This window comes from Gavialis gangeticus, unplaced genomic scaffold, assembly GCF_001723915.1.
Source record: "Gavialis gangeticus isolate Ggan-Ray unplaced genomic scaffold, GavGan_comp1, whole genome shotgun sequence".
NCBI lineage: Eukaryota > Metazoa > Chordata > Crocodylia > Gavialidae > Gavialis > Gavialis gangeticus.
Genome location: NW_017729024.1, coordinates 58,106,287 through 58,122,377, shown reverse-complemented (window position 1 = coordinate 58,122,377; position 16,091 = coordinate 58,106,287). Strand labels below are relative to the sequence as shown.

General features: G+C 42.0%; 1 protein-coding gene across 2 annotated transcripts in view; it reads left to right on the top strand.

Moving 5' to 3' along the window:
• Window positions 1-16,091, top strand: part of HOOK3 (hook microtubule tethering protein 3) — a 132,073-nt gene that overhangs the window by 25,330 nt on the left and 90,652 nt on the right. For both annotated transcript variants that reach the window (XM_019517128.1, XM_019517127.1), the window contains exons 2-3: window positions 2,931-3,003; window positions 12,653-12,703. In XM_019517128.1, the coding sequence (XP_019372673.1) occupies window positions 2,931-3,003; window positions 12,653-12,703 (124 nt within the window). The remainder of the gene's footprint in view (window positions 1-2,930; window positions 3,004-12,652; window positions 12,704-16,091) is intronic.

Genomic DNA, 16,091 nt, shown 5'->3' with positions numbered 1-16,091 from the left:
CCAGACTGTGGGTGCCCCAGGCTCTGGGCTTCCTCAGTTGCACTGGCTGTACCATGTCGCCTCATTCCCTGGAAGTTGGAGGGAGGAAGAGCCCGTGGCTGCTGCTGCAGTGAGAGTAATAGTGGGGGAGGGGAGTGATAGCTGGGAGAGAGGCTGGGGAATGCAAATTAAACCCTTGAGGGCTATGAATTGGACAACCCTGATCTACACAACTGCTTGGCAGGACTAATTATCCCAGGGAGAACCCCACACTAACATGGCTGTACTGTTTCCAGTACCTGAGTTAGCTCTGATATTTTTGCCTGGCTTCATGGAACATAGAAATGTCTTAAGAAGAGAAGGTGCCCCTTAATTACTAACTCTTGTATTTTCTCTGCTTCATTGAGTTTGGCTTCCTGCTTCATGTTAAGGGTTGGATCAAGTTATGTGTGTATGGGTTCTAGGAGAAGTTCCAGCCCCTGCCAGTCTAGAAGCCTCCATATAGCAGAGGGGGAAAAGTCTGATCTGGAATCTTTTACATGCTTCTTACCAGAACTGAGAGTTATTTTTTTAGCTCCGTTGGTCTTTAAAAATAGGAGCGTAACCCTGTTTAAAGTTCTGTTTTATTGAATTAAAAACTACTTTGGTGGTGTTGGTTGTAGCAGTGCTGGTCTAAGGACATAGGCAGACAAGGTTATTTGGGTAAATGTAATATCTTTTATTAACCCAACTCAATAGTTAGAAAAATTGTTCTTTGCAAGCTTTCAGGCACAGGCGCCTTTTGTCAGGCATAGGAAGAGTCTGCTAGTTTTTTCTCTAGGGTCCAAATAGAAGCGTAAGGCAGTGTGCAAAATGCAGGTCTGTGAAAATGCAAATACATGGCAGGGAAGATCAGAGGGGATAGGAGGAGTTAATAGACATGAGGTAGGTTGGTGGGGGAGAAAACAACAGAAGAGGGAAATGTCTACAGATGATAAAATGCAGCTGGGAAAAAAGAAAGGTTACCTGGGGTTTTCAGATGGCAGGTAGGTTATATTGTTCCATAAATCCAATGTCTTTATTTAGTCCATGATTTTTTGTATCCATTAGATTTTTGAAGTATGATTTTGGATAGTAACTAGTAAGGAACATTCTCCTTTAATATATCTAGTCCCTGAAATCTGCAGAGAAGGTCCTAAAATGTCTGTATGAAGACATAGTATATTTTCTCACAGACACGTGTGCCCTTACCCCAAAGAATCAACCCCCAAAATCAGGTTGTGTGTATTATGTGGGGAAGCTGATTTTCTGCCCAGGATAGAAGCATTCTGGCTTGATATCTGCTGCACCATGCAGCAGCTCTGGCATTACTATTCAGATAGCTAAGAGAGTCAGTTAACTTAATGGCTCATTATTCTTCATAGTACAGGTGTTAACAAAAATTTCCTTTTAATAGTCTTGATGTTCCACTAATCAAGCCTTACCTTTCTTAGGGCAAATTTGCTGTCGTCTTACTGCTTCTGGTCTCTCTCCTCCTGCTTTACAGTCCTGGAAACTTTTTCTCTGTTCAGAATCATAGATCCACCCATAGAAACCAGTCTTTCAGCAGCAGCTAGGGTTTCAGTTTTATTTAAGCAGGAAAAAGAGAGTGAGCCAGTTGAAGAATAGCCTGTCTCTACTCTGTGCAGCCATAACTGCAAAAATCTTTTTTTCTACATTCTGCCTTTAAAAAACGAGATGTATAGTATAGTCCAGCGTATGCTGTATGTGAGAAAATAAAGCATATAGAAAATGTAACAGCATATTATTCAAAGCCCCACACCATGTCCTCTCAAAATAATCTATTTTGGGTGCCTCAGAGCAGAAGTTGAAAAATCTTTAACTGTTTTATAGTTACCCTTTAACGTTTGGCAGGACTAACAAGGGAAATATTTGTACAATACCCTTTTTTTTTTTTTTTTAGGCTGAGGGATAATAGCTGAGCTGGGTTTTCAGTAAAGAATATGAACCACAATATGAGAATGGGGATGTTAGGTGAAATTTAAGGAGTTACAGACTGACCTCATTATAAGGAACCCTGTTTATAACAAAACCCTTGTTTTTAATAATCCCAATAGCAGGAATGGTTGGGGGTTTTTCATTATGATGCAGACAATTAACTAGCGCTATTACAGTGAAAACCCTAGTTTAATGAATTTTCTTCCCAGTCCCATGGGGGTTTGCTATACAGTGCAATCTTATTATTTGTGTGTTTAGTTAGATACTTTCCAATCAGCCCCTGGCAACTGCAGCAAGAATTGAAAATGCATGTATGCACTTGGATTTGACACAACGTTAATTTGATCAATAAATATTTACAAGTATGCAAGCTAAATATTCTTGGCAAGCTTTTGGGCACAATCGCCCTTCTTCAGGCATGGGGAGTCTCTGCAGTTTATGCCTGAAGAAGAAACTCCCCGTGCCTGAAGAAGGGTGACTGCACCTGAAAGCTTGCCAAGAACCTTTTCCCAGCTACTCAGTTGGTCTAATAAAAGATATGACATCTACTCAAAGAACCTTGCCTGCCTGTGTCCTTCGACCGACACGGCTACAACCAAAAACCCAGCAAGCTAAATATGGTACTTTAAGAGCATTCATACATTATGATTCGAGGCATCAGCAAATGGGCTTGTAAACATTGGAAAGAAAGTTTTCTACTTTTTGGAGAGGACATAGATTAGCTCACTGCATCCTAGGAGGGTTATAACTTCCTCACAAGTTGTGGTTATTAATCATTACCAGTCACAATAGGATAATGCTGTGATGAGCAGAGTACACATATTTGGAAGAAAGAATAAAGTAAGATGCTGGATGACTCAGTAATACCCAGATATCCATAGTCACTTAAAAAAGCATCAATTAGCGTTCATATGGAATTACTTCTCAGTATTTGAAATAGGTATTAACAGTTTTTAAACATTTTATGTTTTCAGAGATCCAACGTATTTTGATGAGAACTGGTTAAACAGAATCAAAACTGAAGTAGGAGACAATTGGCGGTTAAAGGTATTTTAATATATTTCTTGCCTGCAAATCAGTTTGTTTAAATTATCTGTTTTATTGATGTTTTCAACTTAAGGTATTTGTAAACTAAAATGATTTTTTTCTTCGTGGTTGAGGATACCAAGTTAAGGGCTTATTATTATATAAATTTACTTTGGAGTAAAGATGAATAAGTTTCAGTAATTTAGAAAAATAAACCTTTAAAGAACTTTGAAGTTTGGAAATTTTTTTTGAGGAAAAGTGAATGATAGTAGAACTTTTTATTAACATAAATTGAAGAAATGCACAACCAAGTTATCTTATAAAACAAATTGAATTGTCTGTGAAAAGTGTCCAGCTGAAAATTGCATTTTATTACTTGGCTGTTTCCATGTACTGTTCATACTTCATTTAACTTCAGTGAAAAATGTAAAATTCAATTCCTTTTCTCTGTAGTGACGGCCTGAGGCAGATTCAGGATTTGGCAGAGGCGGTGGGGAGAGGGGGATGAGGAGTGCAAAAGCAGCCCCTGGCACTGTGAGGGTGACTGTATCCCTGCTCCCAGTTTCTTCCCACGTACACCCACCAGTGGGGACAGTCCACTCAGAGAGCCTCTGGGGACTTTTTTTAAGTCCCCAAAGCACATAAGAATATCCCCCTTCTTCCTCCATGCTTAGAGGCATGTCCCTTCCTCTCTTCCCCTCCTCCTGCCTACTGTTACTGCTTTTCCCACTGTCTGGGGGTGAGGGAAGTGTCAAAGTTGCTCCAGCTGGACTGCATGGTGGCTGGGCTCATCTGGGAACAGTGACAGTAAGAGCAACAGAGATGGGTGGAGAGGCAGGGGGAATTCCTCCACCCTGACCAGTCCCCCCTGGAGGCAGACGTAGGAATGAGGGGGATTCGTATGCGCTTTGGGGACTTTGATCGAGTGCCAAGCTTCTGCTGGGAGCAAAAGCAGAGGTTCCTGGCTAGAGACCTGCCTCTGCTCAGGGTCAGATTGATTGCCATATTTGGGGTCAGGAAGGAATTTTACCTCATGGTCAGGTTGGTACAGACTAGGGGTGGGGGGCGTATGGCCCTCTACCAGGGATCTTTTAAGCATATATTGACATTTCATAGAAGCAGGATGTTGGCTGCTGTGATTCCCCTGCTGTAGCTGTGGCAGGTTGGGATGTTAGGTCTGTGTTGTCAGGAATGACAGGAGTCTTACATAGAGTTTAGATTATGGTTTGGATAGGAACTATCCTGCCTCAGGCAGGGGTTTGAACTAGATGACCTTTGGGCTAGGGACAGACATTACACACAAACTGGTTTAAGTGTTCAGAAACTGGTTTAAACCTGTAACAGAACAGATGTTCAGTGCACATAAAGCAATTTGAAAATGGCTGAAACCGGTTTGAGTTAAACCTGGTTGAATGTAAGCCTGTCCGGCTGCTAATAAACGAACACTGTTTCATACTGATTCTAGTGTGGTTTGAGTGAGGGCCTGGAAAAACCATGAGTAGTAAGTTGAACAAATTTGACCTGAAAATCAGTCAGCTGTGAAATATGTTCAAGCCTGCAGTAGAGCTTTTGAAGTACTTTTCAGAGCAGAATCTCAGATCAAGGATTTATTGCTATCAAAAAAAGTTTTATACTCTTACTTTTTTCATGAGAGTTCTTTTTTCTGTATGTTTTTCTCAAGTATTTGGAGAACCATTCCACAAAATAATATTGTAGTAGGCTGAATACTGAGCTGTGCCTTTTTCAGCTTGATTGCAGTTGACTGAAGGGAGCTTTTTCTCCCACTTGTTTTGTCAGGATTTTCAATTTAACAGGCATAAACAAAGAAAGTATAAGCAGTTTTAACTAATTAATTGAAAGTTGGGAAAGCACATCAGCTTTCAGTCTCTGATTGCTGTTATCTCAGTAGGTTTCACTCCTACCAGTAGTCAGCTGTATAAATTAGAAACCAGCCAATGTGTTGCTTGTATGTAAAAAATAAATAAATAAATAAAAAAAAGAATAAAAGTAGAAAACTTTTAATAAAAATACCTCACTTCCTTGTTCTTTAATCCGTATGGGAGTGTGTACAAGTCATGACCTTTGGGAAATGTTAAAATACTGTCTCTAATTTGATCCCAGTCTCTTTCCAGATAGATTCAGGTGACATTAAGCATGGAAAAGGAGCCAAGCCAGAATGGGATATCAAACTGAAATATATGCCAGGTGTATTTTCCCATCAGTATTTTTAAATAGTGGCTACTCATATATTGCATAACATATTAAACAATGATTTTCATTAGACATTCTGGTATTAGAACAGATAATTGCATGTTTTGTTCAAATATGTTTTTAAAGATGAATGTCTTGTTTTGATATAACGTAAAAATAGTATAATGAATTAAATAACAATATTGATTATTTACTGTTGTAATCCAGCTAAGAAAATATTCATGAAATGGAACTGTAGATATGCTATAACTTAGTTTTAACTTCATTTTTTACAGCTTCATGCTACATTGATGATTATGGCTCTAACGAAGCTTGTTTTCAAAAGTGGTGGCCACCCTCTCTCCTATAGGCCATTTTACCAGTTTTCTCTTTCTTGTCTGAATTAAACTGGCATAAAATTAACAAACTCTTAAGTTCATACAGACATTGAAACTGCCAAGTTAGATGTGATAACTGGGTAACACCACTACACAGAGTAGACCAGTCAGTGTCTCCTATCATCTACCTGGGAAAGGAGCAAACTACCTTCTCGGTTCTCTCAGGTTGGAAATTCCTAAAATGCCTGCTAGCATATGTAGATAAGACATCAGAACCTTATTGTCACCTGTATCAGACTATCTGTGGCTTTAAAAGTCAGTACAGCTACTGACAGTTTGATCCTGACAGTTCTGGCAGGAAGATTATCAGTGATTAGAATAGTTAATAGAAGATAAACACTAACAAGTGCAGTTTGTCCAATTTCAGCTGGGTTCCCACCTCCTGAGTTGCTACATCTCCTGACACAAGTTTAAGATAGAAACATCAATTTGGCTTGAAATCATCTTTCCAAGAAACTTTTTGTCTTTAGGTAAAAATAAGGCAATGTATTCCTACAACACCAAATAGCAATTCCTTTTGCAGTTTAGGAAAATCATCTCTTTCCAGATACTTCCGCTGCATCTGGGGCGTCCCACCGCCCCTCCCATGGGCCCCATGGGACAGGGAGGCGAGCTTCGCGTAGCCTGTTATGCCCCCAGGCTGTTGGGGCTTGGCAGCACAGGCTGCTTTGCCTTGGGCTTGGAGAAACTTATCTCATCTTAGCTAACCAAAATTTTGGTCAGCCTTTTGCTGAGATATTTAGACTTTTTGTCCTTGTTGCTTTCAGATGTATAAGTTGGCATCTTATCTTGTCAGATACGAGATTTCATGGCCAGAAAGATAACTATGAACCTATCACAGATACTTAGATCCATAAATGAAGGTGATCACAGCTTCTCATTTTTTGATTGAATTGGAGAACTGGAGGTTGACTGTATGTAGTCAGACCATTGCCACCTCCAGTTTGAATTTAGGCCTCCCATTTGTGCCTTCTGGGATTGAGAGCATGTTTCACTATTTTGCCTACAGAGAGTGATTAAGCTGTTGGCTTTCAGAGCACTTATTTTGGCAAATTCTGTTTGTTAAGTAGGACTGCATAGCCACAGGAATCTCTTGTATTTTGTCATGCTTGGTACATCTTATTACCCCTTGCATGTTTTCTGTCTTTATTTGTTATCGTTTAGCTAGGTACATATTTATAGGTAACCCCTTTTCATTTCTTTTTAATATTCTCCTACTTTTACATACCCCAACCAGTCAGCTGTCTTGAGACTCCCTAACTATTCCAGATTTGCTTCAACATGATGATACATTCACAAAATTAGTTCTCTGTAATATTTTCCTTCATTTGTGTCTTTGTCATTCTGTCTGTCAGGCTCGAAAAACCATATTTGCGCTCACTTTTCTGGACTTTTAGTGATAGATTTCAATTAGTTATGGTGTACTCTTGGTATCCAAGCAAAACTTATTTCACTTACTTTAACTTTAACCCATAACACCCTTACCAAGGTGAAGCAGACAATAGACGGCAATTGAATGTAGAGAGAATGGCAAGAGTAAGACAAAGCAAAACAAATGAGCAAAGAGGACATTGTAGAAGAGATGCAATGGAAAGGCAAAGTGTTTGCAGAGAGACTGGATGAAGCAGAGAATAGACAACAATTGCATGCAGAAAGAATGGCAAGAGTAAGACAAAACAAAACATGAGCAAAAAGGACGTTGTAGAAGAGATGCAATAGAAAGGCAAAGGGTTTGCAGAGGCAATAGAAGACAGGCTGAAAGAGTAGACAACAATAGAGTCACTGAAGATGAGATTAAAGAACATTGTTGTGGATTGATGAATGTGGTGTGCCAGTTTTGGAACTCTTTAAACTTCTAAGCTGAAAGACCATCAGATGGTCAGTTCCAGAGTTGTTGTCATAAGGGTAAAGTGATTCTGCCTCCAGGAAGACAGTTTCCAAAGTATTTGCAGGATTTGATGATGAATTGAAACAACAAGCATTACAAGAACTTTAAAACAAACATTTGATTGTACAAGAGTGCATTGCCTGTTGAGCAAAGATCATTGTGATGGGATGTATGATTCATGGACTGTGTGGAGGACTGAATCCAAATGCACTGTGCATGGAAAATCGTCACTGTCTGAAGAAATATCCAAAGGAGTTTAGAGAGGAGACACTTGGAAATGTTGATGGATACCTGATGTATAGAAGACCAGGCAGAACAGCTCAAGTTGGTAATGACACAGTGGATAACAGAAACATGGTACCCCATAACAAGTAGCCTGTTTTTTATGGGCTTTTGCGCTAGTGTTTTAAGAAGAACCTTAACATTGAAAGTGTTTAATAGCGTATAGGTAACATTGTGTGCTTCACCTATTATTCTTAGGTGCCTGTGGTAGTTCGTCTTAAGTGTGAGTGGTGTTTTAGCCAAGAGTCTAGATAATCTCAGAAGAGCAGTCTGAAGAGCACTTGGGATCCAGGTGAATAATGTTAGGTTCCAAGACAGGATTTATTTTTTCAAGCCCCAGTCAGTCAGTTCCCCTGTGAGTTGAGAGGTGACTCGATGTCAGCTCTGGTAAATGGTTAAGCTTCTGACACTATACTCGTAGGCTACCCATGACTGCCGAAAGTCAGCTTGGCACTGGCTGCTGCTCCAGCACTGAAAGCTGGTACAGACCCCTTCATTTGGAGGCAAGGTAGACCAGAACAATAGGCTAGTCATGATCCTTGTTAGTGGTTGTATTCCTCTTGAAAAAGGAAAGCCTGACAGATGCAAAAAGAGTAGCTTGCTTTTGGTCTCTTCCTGGGAATTGAACAGAAAACCCTATTTGTAATATTCAGGCTGGTGATGCAGGATCAGTTTTTGGGCCAAGTAGGACCAGAACAACTTTGGCATCTATATCCATTGTTACTTTTCTGATATCATCACTTCAATATCTACATTTTTTATACCAAGAACAGCACCCTACAAATCAGTACCAGCTTCAGAAGGAAATACTCCTTTCCTTTATCCATCCTTCCAGGAGAGGAATTTCCTCATCTGAAACCTGTTCACTGAAATCAGGATATGGTTTACTAATCTCAGACCAAGATCACTGATCTAAGAGCCTGTGAGTTTACCTGTCACATTCATCATATCAACCTTAACTAATCTTACTAGTCCTTCCCTTTCAATTGTCTGCCATGGCTGTGCTGGAGACACTGGTATTTGCCCTCTAAAACCTCCTTCTCATTCTTTGTGGAAGCAAAGAGCTCCTCTCCAGTGGCAATTGTAGACTCCCATCTGCAACAAGCATCACATCTTCTACACCTGTAGACCCTTGGAGGGATAGAGATCAGAAAGCATCTTGCTTACAAAGACCATTGTCTCCCCAACTTCTCTTAAAAGGCCCCTTACTTGTCACTTAATATTAAATGTGGATACGAGCTGCCTACCGTGGGCTCGGGGCTCTCCACTCTTGCCTTTCCCTTGGGAGCCTCCCACCGGCCATGCACCCTCTGCCTGCCCAGCAACAGAAGGCACAACTCACTGCCCCCGCTGCTGCCAGGCAGGCAGGGGATGCATGGCCTGTGTGGGGCTCCCGAGGGAAAGGCAGCAGAGCTGAGAGCCCTGGGCCTATAGTGAGAAGTCTGTATGTGCTCTGCACACACATCTGGGAGGGATACATGCCCCTCTTCCTCCCGGGGGGTGCACACAGCAGCATGGAACTGCCCCCCCCCCATGCCCTCTGGACGAGCTGCCCATGGCTCTGTCCTGCTCCCAGCTCTAGCCCCAGGTCCCTTTCACAGTCCTGGCTGGGCAGCGCCCTCAGTCCCTTCCCCTGCCCCACTCCCTCCCTCACCATGGGGGCTTTGATCTGCCCCCACTTCCACACCCCTCCTGTCCCCCACGCCCCTTCCCCTCCACAGACTTACCTACAGGGAGCTGTTTTTCATGCTGCCTGGCTGCATTCCTGACCTCGTGCATGCATATGGCTGCACACATGCATACGGCTGTGTGCATGCACGTGGTATCTGGGGGCCCTGGCCAGAAGATGTATTGTATTTATCGGCAACATTATTGGCTACGCTGGCCAAAAAAAAGCCAATAGTCAATAATGTTAATTTTCCTTTTATTGGTGCTGATCTGATATGCAACCAATATATCAGTACACCTCTACTAGATACTTCCATCATGGATTTGTTTGCCGCCAGAGAAAATATACAGTGCCAAATATTCTTATTCCAGGCTAGATATGAAGCTAGAAGCTGCTCAGATGCCTTCTCTTATTAAATCACTGCCTCTTGTATGCATTTCCTTTGCTATTCCATGTAACAAGAAAAATGAGATAGGAGGCATCTCTGCTGATCCTAATAGTGTCATGTTATTCTCATTTACCATATTTACTCAAATATAAGATAAGGTTTTTTCCCCCAGTCAACGTGGTGGGGAAAAGCCGCTCATCTTACATTCATGTATCAGAACCTACCTCCCCACCCCCTTTTAAATACATTGTCTATCATTGAGCTGTTGCTAGAAGTGGGACGTGCACAGTCAGGGAAACCAATTATGGAGTTGACTGAATGCAGCCCATACTGAGCATTCCCATAAAACACATGGCCCATATTGGGTAAAAGCACTGATGGGAACCTTTTTCAAAATTATTTATTTACAAAATATTATTAAAAACACACATCACCTGACACTTACAGAGCTTCACATTTGAGCATCCTTGTTTTACCAAGACTTCATATCTCAAAAACAACTATATATCAGAAACATACAACTACATATATAAAACCTTGAAACAACATATATCAGCTTCCCACAAGAAACCCTTTATGGAACTCTTCTTCTTCATACAGAACCCCATGAAAAACTATTAGCTCAGTAACCACCTGACTTCTCTGCCCCTCCCAATAGTCCTTTCTGTTGGTTCAGTGAAACAAGTGCGTCCAGTCTTTTTTCCTCCACTTCTCTGATTCTTCTTTTCTGTTCTCTGATCTGTCCCAGTTGATGTAGTATTTCAGTTCATGCAGCCCCAGCTTCAAGCACTCTTCTTTCAGTGAAAGCCAGCCGCTTAAAAAACGCAGAGGTTTCTTATGTTCCATAAACTAGTTTTATTTCTTCCAGTCTCTTTGGTGCAAGTCCCTATATTACCATCTCTTTTACTAATAACAGGTTTATTTTGGTGACATTCAAAGTGGCAGACCCTTTCCCCCACCCTCTTTGCATCTGTACACTCCCAAAACAGGTTACAAGGATGGGCGGAGGAGAACAGGATGGGGTTTAACACGGACAAGTGTAAGGTGATGCACCTGGGGAGGAACAATAGGCACCACACATACAGGCTGGGGAACTCCCCTCTTGTCAGCACGGAGGTGGAAAAGGATCTGGGAGTCATTATTGACTCCAAGATGAACATGAGTTGGCAATGTGGGGAGGCGGCTAGGAAGGCCAACTGCACCTTGTCGTGCATCCACAGATGCATCTCGAGCAGGTCCAAGGAGGTGATCCTCCCCCTCTATGCGGCACTGGTCAGGCCGCAGCTGGAGTACTGCGTCCAGTTCTGGGCGCCGCACTTTAAGAGGGATGTGGACAGCATCGAGAGGGTCCAGAGGAGGGCCACTCGTATGATCAAGGGACAGCAGGGTAGGTCCTATGAGGAAAGGTTGCGGGACCTGAACCTGTTCAGCCTTCAAAAGAGAAGGCTGAGGGGGGATCTTGTGGCCTGTTATAAACTGGTTAGGGGGGATCAGCAGGCGCTGGGGGAGTCCCTGTTCCCCCGAGCGCCGCAAGGAGTGACCAGGAACAATGGTCACAAGCTGGCGGAGGGAAGGTTTAAGTTGGACATCAGGAGGCGCTACTTCACGGTCAGGGCGGCTAGGGTCTGGAACCAGCTTCCAAGTGAGGTGGTGCAGGCTCCCACCCTGGGGGTTTTTAAGAGGAGGTTGGATGACCACCTTACTGGGGTCATTTGACCCCAGTGCTCTTCCTGCCATGGCAGGGGGTCGGACTAGATGATCTGCTCAGGTCCCTTCCGACCCTAGAAACTATGAAACTATGAAAACACATCCCACTGTTTCTTCCTCCCCACTTTCTCTCCCTTGGGCACCTTGATGAGCTCATCAAGTTTCATCTGTGTTGCACCTCTCACTGGTGAGATATTTCTTACAACCATCCATGCTAGGTCAGCATGTTCCCCTTTTAGTTGTTTACCTGTCACTGCTCCCCACACCTTCATTTGTCCTTCTGTGGAGATTCCTACCAGCACCATCCTGTCTCTCTGCCTTACTGGTTTCATTAATTTCTTATGACCCTTCAGGACCTCCAGGCCTACCTTCCCTATTTTATACCTCTGCATGAAACCTTCCAATCTGGTGTAATGAAGTGGCAGTTGCTACACCTGTGGGCTCTTTATAGAGGTCAGATATACTCCCCATCTTCTCAAAATTGCAGCTGTGTGAAATCAGGTGATAGGCACTGCTTTCCCCTCTCTCCATTACTGCCTTGCCTACCGTGCTTATATATTATATAGACAAACAATTCCAAGTTTGGCAGCCCCCACTCCCCATCTCTTTTGTTTGTACAGTTCATCTTTAGCCAACCTTTTTCTTTTCTGTTAGATAAAAGCACCAAAAAGCCCCACTAAAGCACCCAGCCTACACAGATGTTGTGAAAGCTGGGTCCAATTAATGTGATGCCTCTTCTGGGCATGCACTGGGCTTGGCGTAGGAGCATGCTGAGTTTAAAATAAAATGCTGCTTTGGGGGGGCGCAGGGTTCCATGTCTGCAAACAGCCTAAATTTGGAAATTCTAGTACCTGATCTAAAGCCTGTATGGATGGTGTTAACTTGCATGGGCTTTAGATTTAGACCCACATCAAAAAGAACAGCCTTATATAATAATTTTTGCGATTCTAGTTGATTGATTTGTTCAGATAAAAATTCTTCTCACTAAAAATAGAAATAGATATATGTTAATGTGATTCCATTTAAAATCACACTTATGATTATTTTCTGTGATGTCATAATGTCTGCCCATACAATTTATAAATAAAAATATTAAAAATTTGGTTGTTCTGTGTATTTTAATCCCTCTTCCTCCTTCTGTCCAACAGGTGAGCAACCTGAAGAAAATTTTAAAAGGAATACTGGATTACAATCATGAGGTAAGAGGTACTTTAAGTACTCCATGCTGGCTTCTGTCTTGCTGAATATTTTTAATATGCTTTTTTAATGTTTAATACATCATAATGATTCCTTTACCATTAGGTCCTGGTTTCTAAAGTTTTCAGCATCCAGCAAACCCTCCTTCTGCTGGATGTGTAGCACTTGTTTAAAAATCTGACCAGTTCATTTAGAGTACCTACCTTGGAAGTGAGTTCTTTCAGAAATCCGATTCATGCATGAGGAAATGAAATTTGAAAAAAGAACAAGCAGCCATTCTGTACCTTTATCCACTCTTCCATACACTCCAGTGCTGTCCTGCCAAAATAAATGGGTTGTGCTCAGGTGCTGGCCCTCTTTGAGAGCATATCTATACTGCTTCTGCATCAGTCCTGAGAGTGACTCCGAGAAGCCTACCTATCCAGCCAATTTTTGCTCTGCATGCGCCAAGCCCAGAAATGAGGCATCTTGAGAGCAGGGGTTGCCTTGAGGTTGGCTTCATTGCCTCATGCTGGGTCTAGCGTGTATGAAATGGTATGGGTGAGTGTTGCTTATTTCCTGGGAGGACTGCAGAAGCGTTATAGACAGCCCTCCTTCCCCCCAAAGATTTATTGCCATTCTGTCAGACTTTCTCCTTTGTTGCCTATAAACCCTGGCTCTTTCATTTTTTTTAATTTTTATTGTGTGGAATCCTTCATCATCTCCCTCAGTAGATGGTTAGATTAAAAGTATTAATTCTGAGCTGTCAGATATCACTAGTGTGGCATTTGTGTCCTGAAAAGAGACTTGTGCAGTCCTGGAGGCAGGCAGCCCCTATGAGAGAGACCAAAAGATCATTTTCAGCGAGGGATCCTCAGCGCTGGACTTTACTCCCTGTTATGTCCAAGGAGGATGGTTGGTGCATGAAGAATTCAGAGGTTTTCTCTCTCTTGAAACAGTTCACATCCATACTTTCTCAAGAATGTTAGCTGCAGATAAATATTATGGAAAGGAAGATAGTAATGAATGGCACATATGGGGGAAAAGGACCAAGATTTTTAGCAGTGGATACCTCAAGTTACATTCTTAAATCCATACTTAATAGGGCTCTGGTCTCTCAAAAGGGCTGAATATCCACACTGAAGTCAAGAGGGTGGGAACTGTGAACTAGTGTTAATTCAGACATCAGGTCCTCTTAGCTGCTCATAATAAACCTAGCAGGAGGGCGTCTGTTCATTTTATTGTGAAATTTCTGTGATCTAGTTTGTAAAGGGCCACGTAGATCCTTTTACGAGCTGTGTATGCAAACCAACTACTCTTCCTCTTGTTTTAAGCTTTAAAGTGTTTTTTTTGTAGTTGATTTGGCATGTATTTCTGTCAGGCCATGTTGGAGGTGGGGGAAAAAAAAGAATGGTTTCTCAGCCTCTGGATTCATGAGGCTTGATGTATTATAATAAATACCTTGCATTGTGGAGCATGGATTTTCAGCTGAATCTGGCCTGTAGCTTAGTAGTGCAAATAGGGGCAGGTGATGGGTGTGCCCCAGGTCCCCTCTGCCTCTGTCTCTCAGCCACCCTACTCCAGTTTTCCACAGCACTGCCTGCTGCTACTCCAGCCCTCCTTATTCTCCTTTTCATATCCCCTTACTGCAACTGTTGAATTTATTGCTTGCAGCTGTTGATGGCTGTGGGAATGGTAAGTGTTGGCTGTGGCAGAAGCTGCAGTAGGGTGGAGGCAGGCAAGAGAGCATCCTTCTGCACAGCAGAGAAGGTGGGGGCAGCAGCAGACAGGTCACAAGCAGTGGCCCCTGCCTTTGGACCTGGCTTGCTTTGTTTTGGGCTGCTTATGGTAGCTTTTTGAAATCTTTGATATGAAAAGTTTGTTGTCTTCTATTTGCAATTTGATCTCGACGAGTAAGTGAGCTTCATGCTCTAGCTGTCGATTCACTAGATAACAACAATAACAAATTCCTCGAAGACTGGATGAATTGGGGGCTGTGACTGAGATTTCTTCCAGAGCTGGTGGTGGTGGAGATCCACTCAAGTCCATCGCTTGTCCCATCTGTTTTTTCTCATTTCTTAGCTGGGGGAAGAGGACTGTGGTGGTGGGGGGAGAGGGGGAATCTTTTTGACAGGCACGCCAGGTGTTAGCCTTGCACCTTCCTCAGCTGCCACTCTGACCCCCTCTTTCCATGCCTGATCTGCTCTGCTTTCTGAATCCTTCCCTGTGCTCTCTGCCCCCTCCCTGAGCTGCACCGTGCCATATACTGAGGTTACCTGTACTGCAGGTTGGCCATCCCTGTCTTAGCCCTTCCTGGCAAAGTCCTTCTGCACAAACTAGATGTTAAAATACTAGAATTCTCATGTGGTGTAGGCAAAAGCCCTTGGAAAATAAAGCTACTTTAGCTATAAAAATTAAATCAATTTGATAACTTGTCCTTATGTGTAAGGGGACAATCTCTAAGATGCTGCTTGGCAGCTATTTCTAGTATTACCACCCGGTTGAGGTATAAGCTGGAGCTCAGAGTCCCTGTTTGTTTCATGACATCAGTAAAATTCAGTTTTAGAATTTAAGCTTTCATTATTTTTTGTTATGCCTTTGTAGAAATAACGTCACTGTCCAAAACAACATGGTCATAGTTTCCTAAAGCTACAAATGACGCATCCTCTTTGACATCAGTTCAGTATTGGTTCTAGAGCCTAAAGTTCATACAGTTAATTATTTTACTTTTATTACTTTATCAGATGGATCTACCAATCTTGTTTACTTCACAATCCGAGAGCACCTCCTGTATCTTTATTGTGTTGCACTGGATACTTCAACGCTCCAGCTTCCTCCAACAGCTTTTATGAAACAATATTGTCAATATGACAACCTGCATTACATGTAAAAATTGGGAACGCTATAAGGCAAAATGGAATTGGCTATAAAACCAAGCTGTTCAAGGAATATCCTACTGATTATATTGCTCATTTTTATATTTAACAGTAACATTCATTTTTTAGTTTACGATTTTACCTCACCAGCATGACAGAAAAAGCAAGGAACATTTTGAAAAAATCTGAGTGGTTTGCTACAGTTCTCCTTTGGGCAGCAAATTTCTAATGTATCGTTTTTAACAGAATATCCAAGCATCTTTTATATACTGTCACTAAATATTTGTGTATAAATATTTTCTTCAAAGCTGTTTCTCAGGCTCTTTGTATTTACAAAAAAGGGCACTCTGCACACAAATTACAGATTTCTTTAAAAGTGACTCTGCTGCTGCATTTTCATTTTTGCCTGCTTAATGAAATTTTTTTCCTATCTGCAGAAATGTTTTTAATTCCATGTCTTGTAGATTCATAGATTGTAAGGCCAGAAGGGACCTTGGAAGATCATCAGGTCCAGCCCCCTGCACCAAGCAGAAAA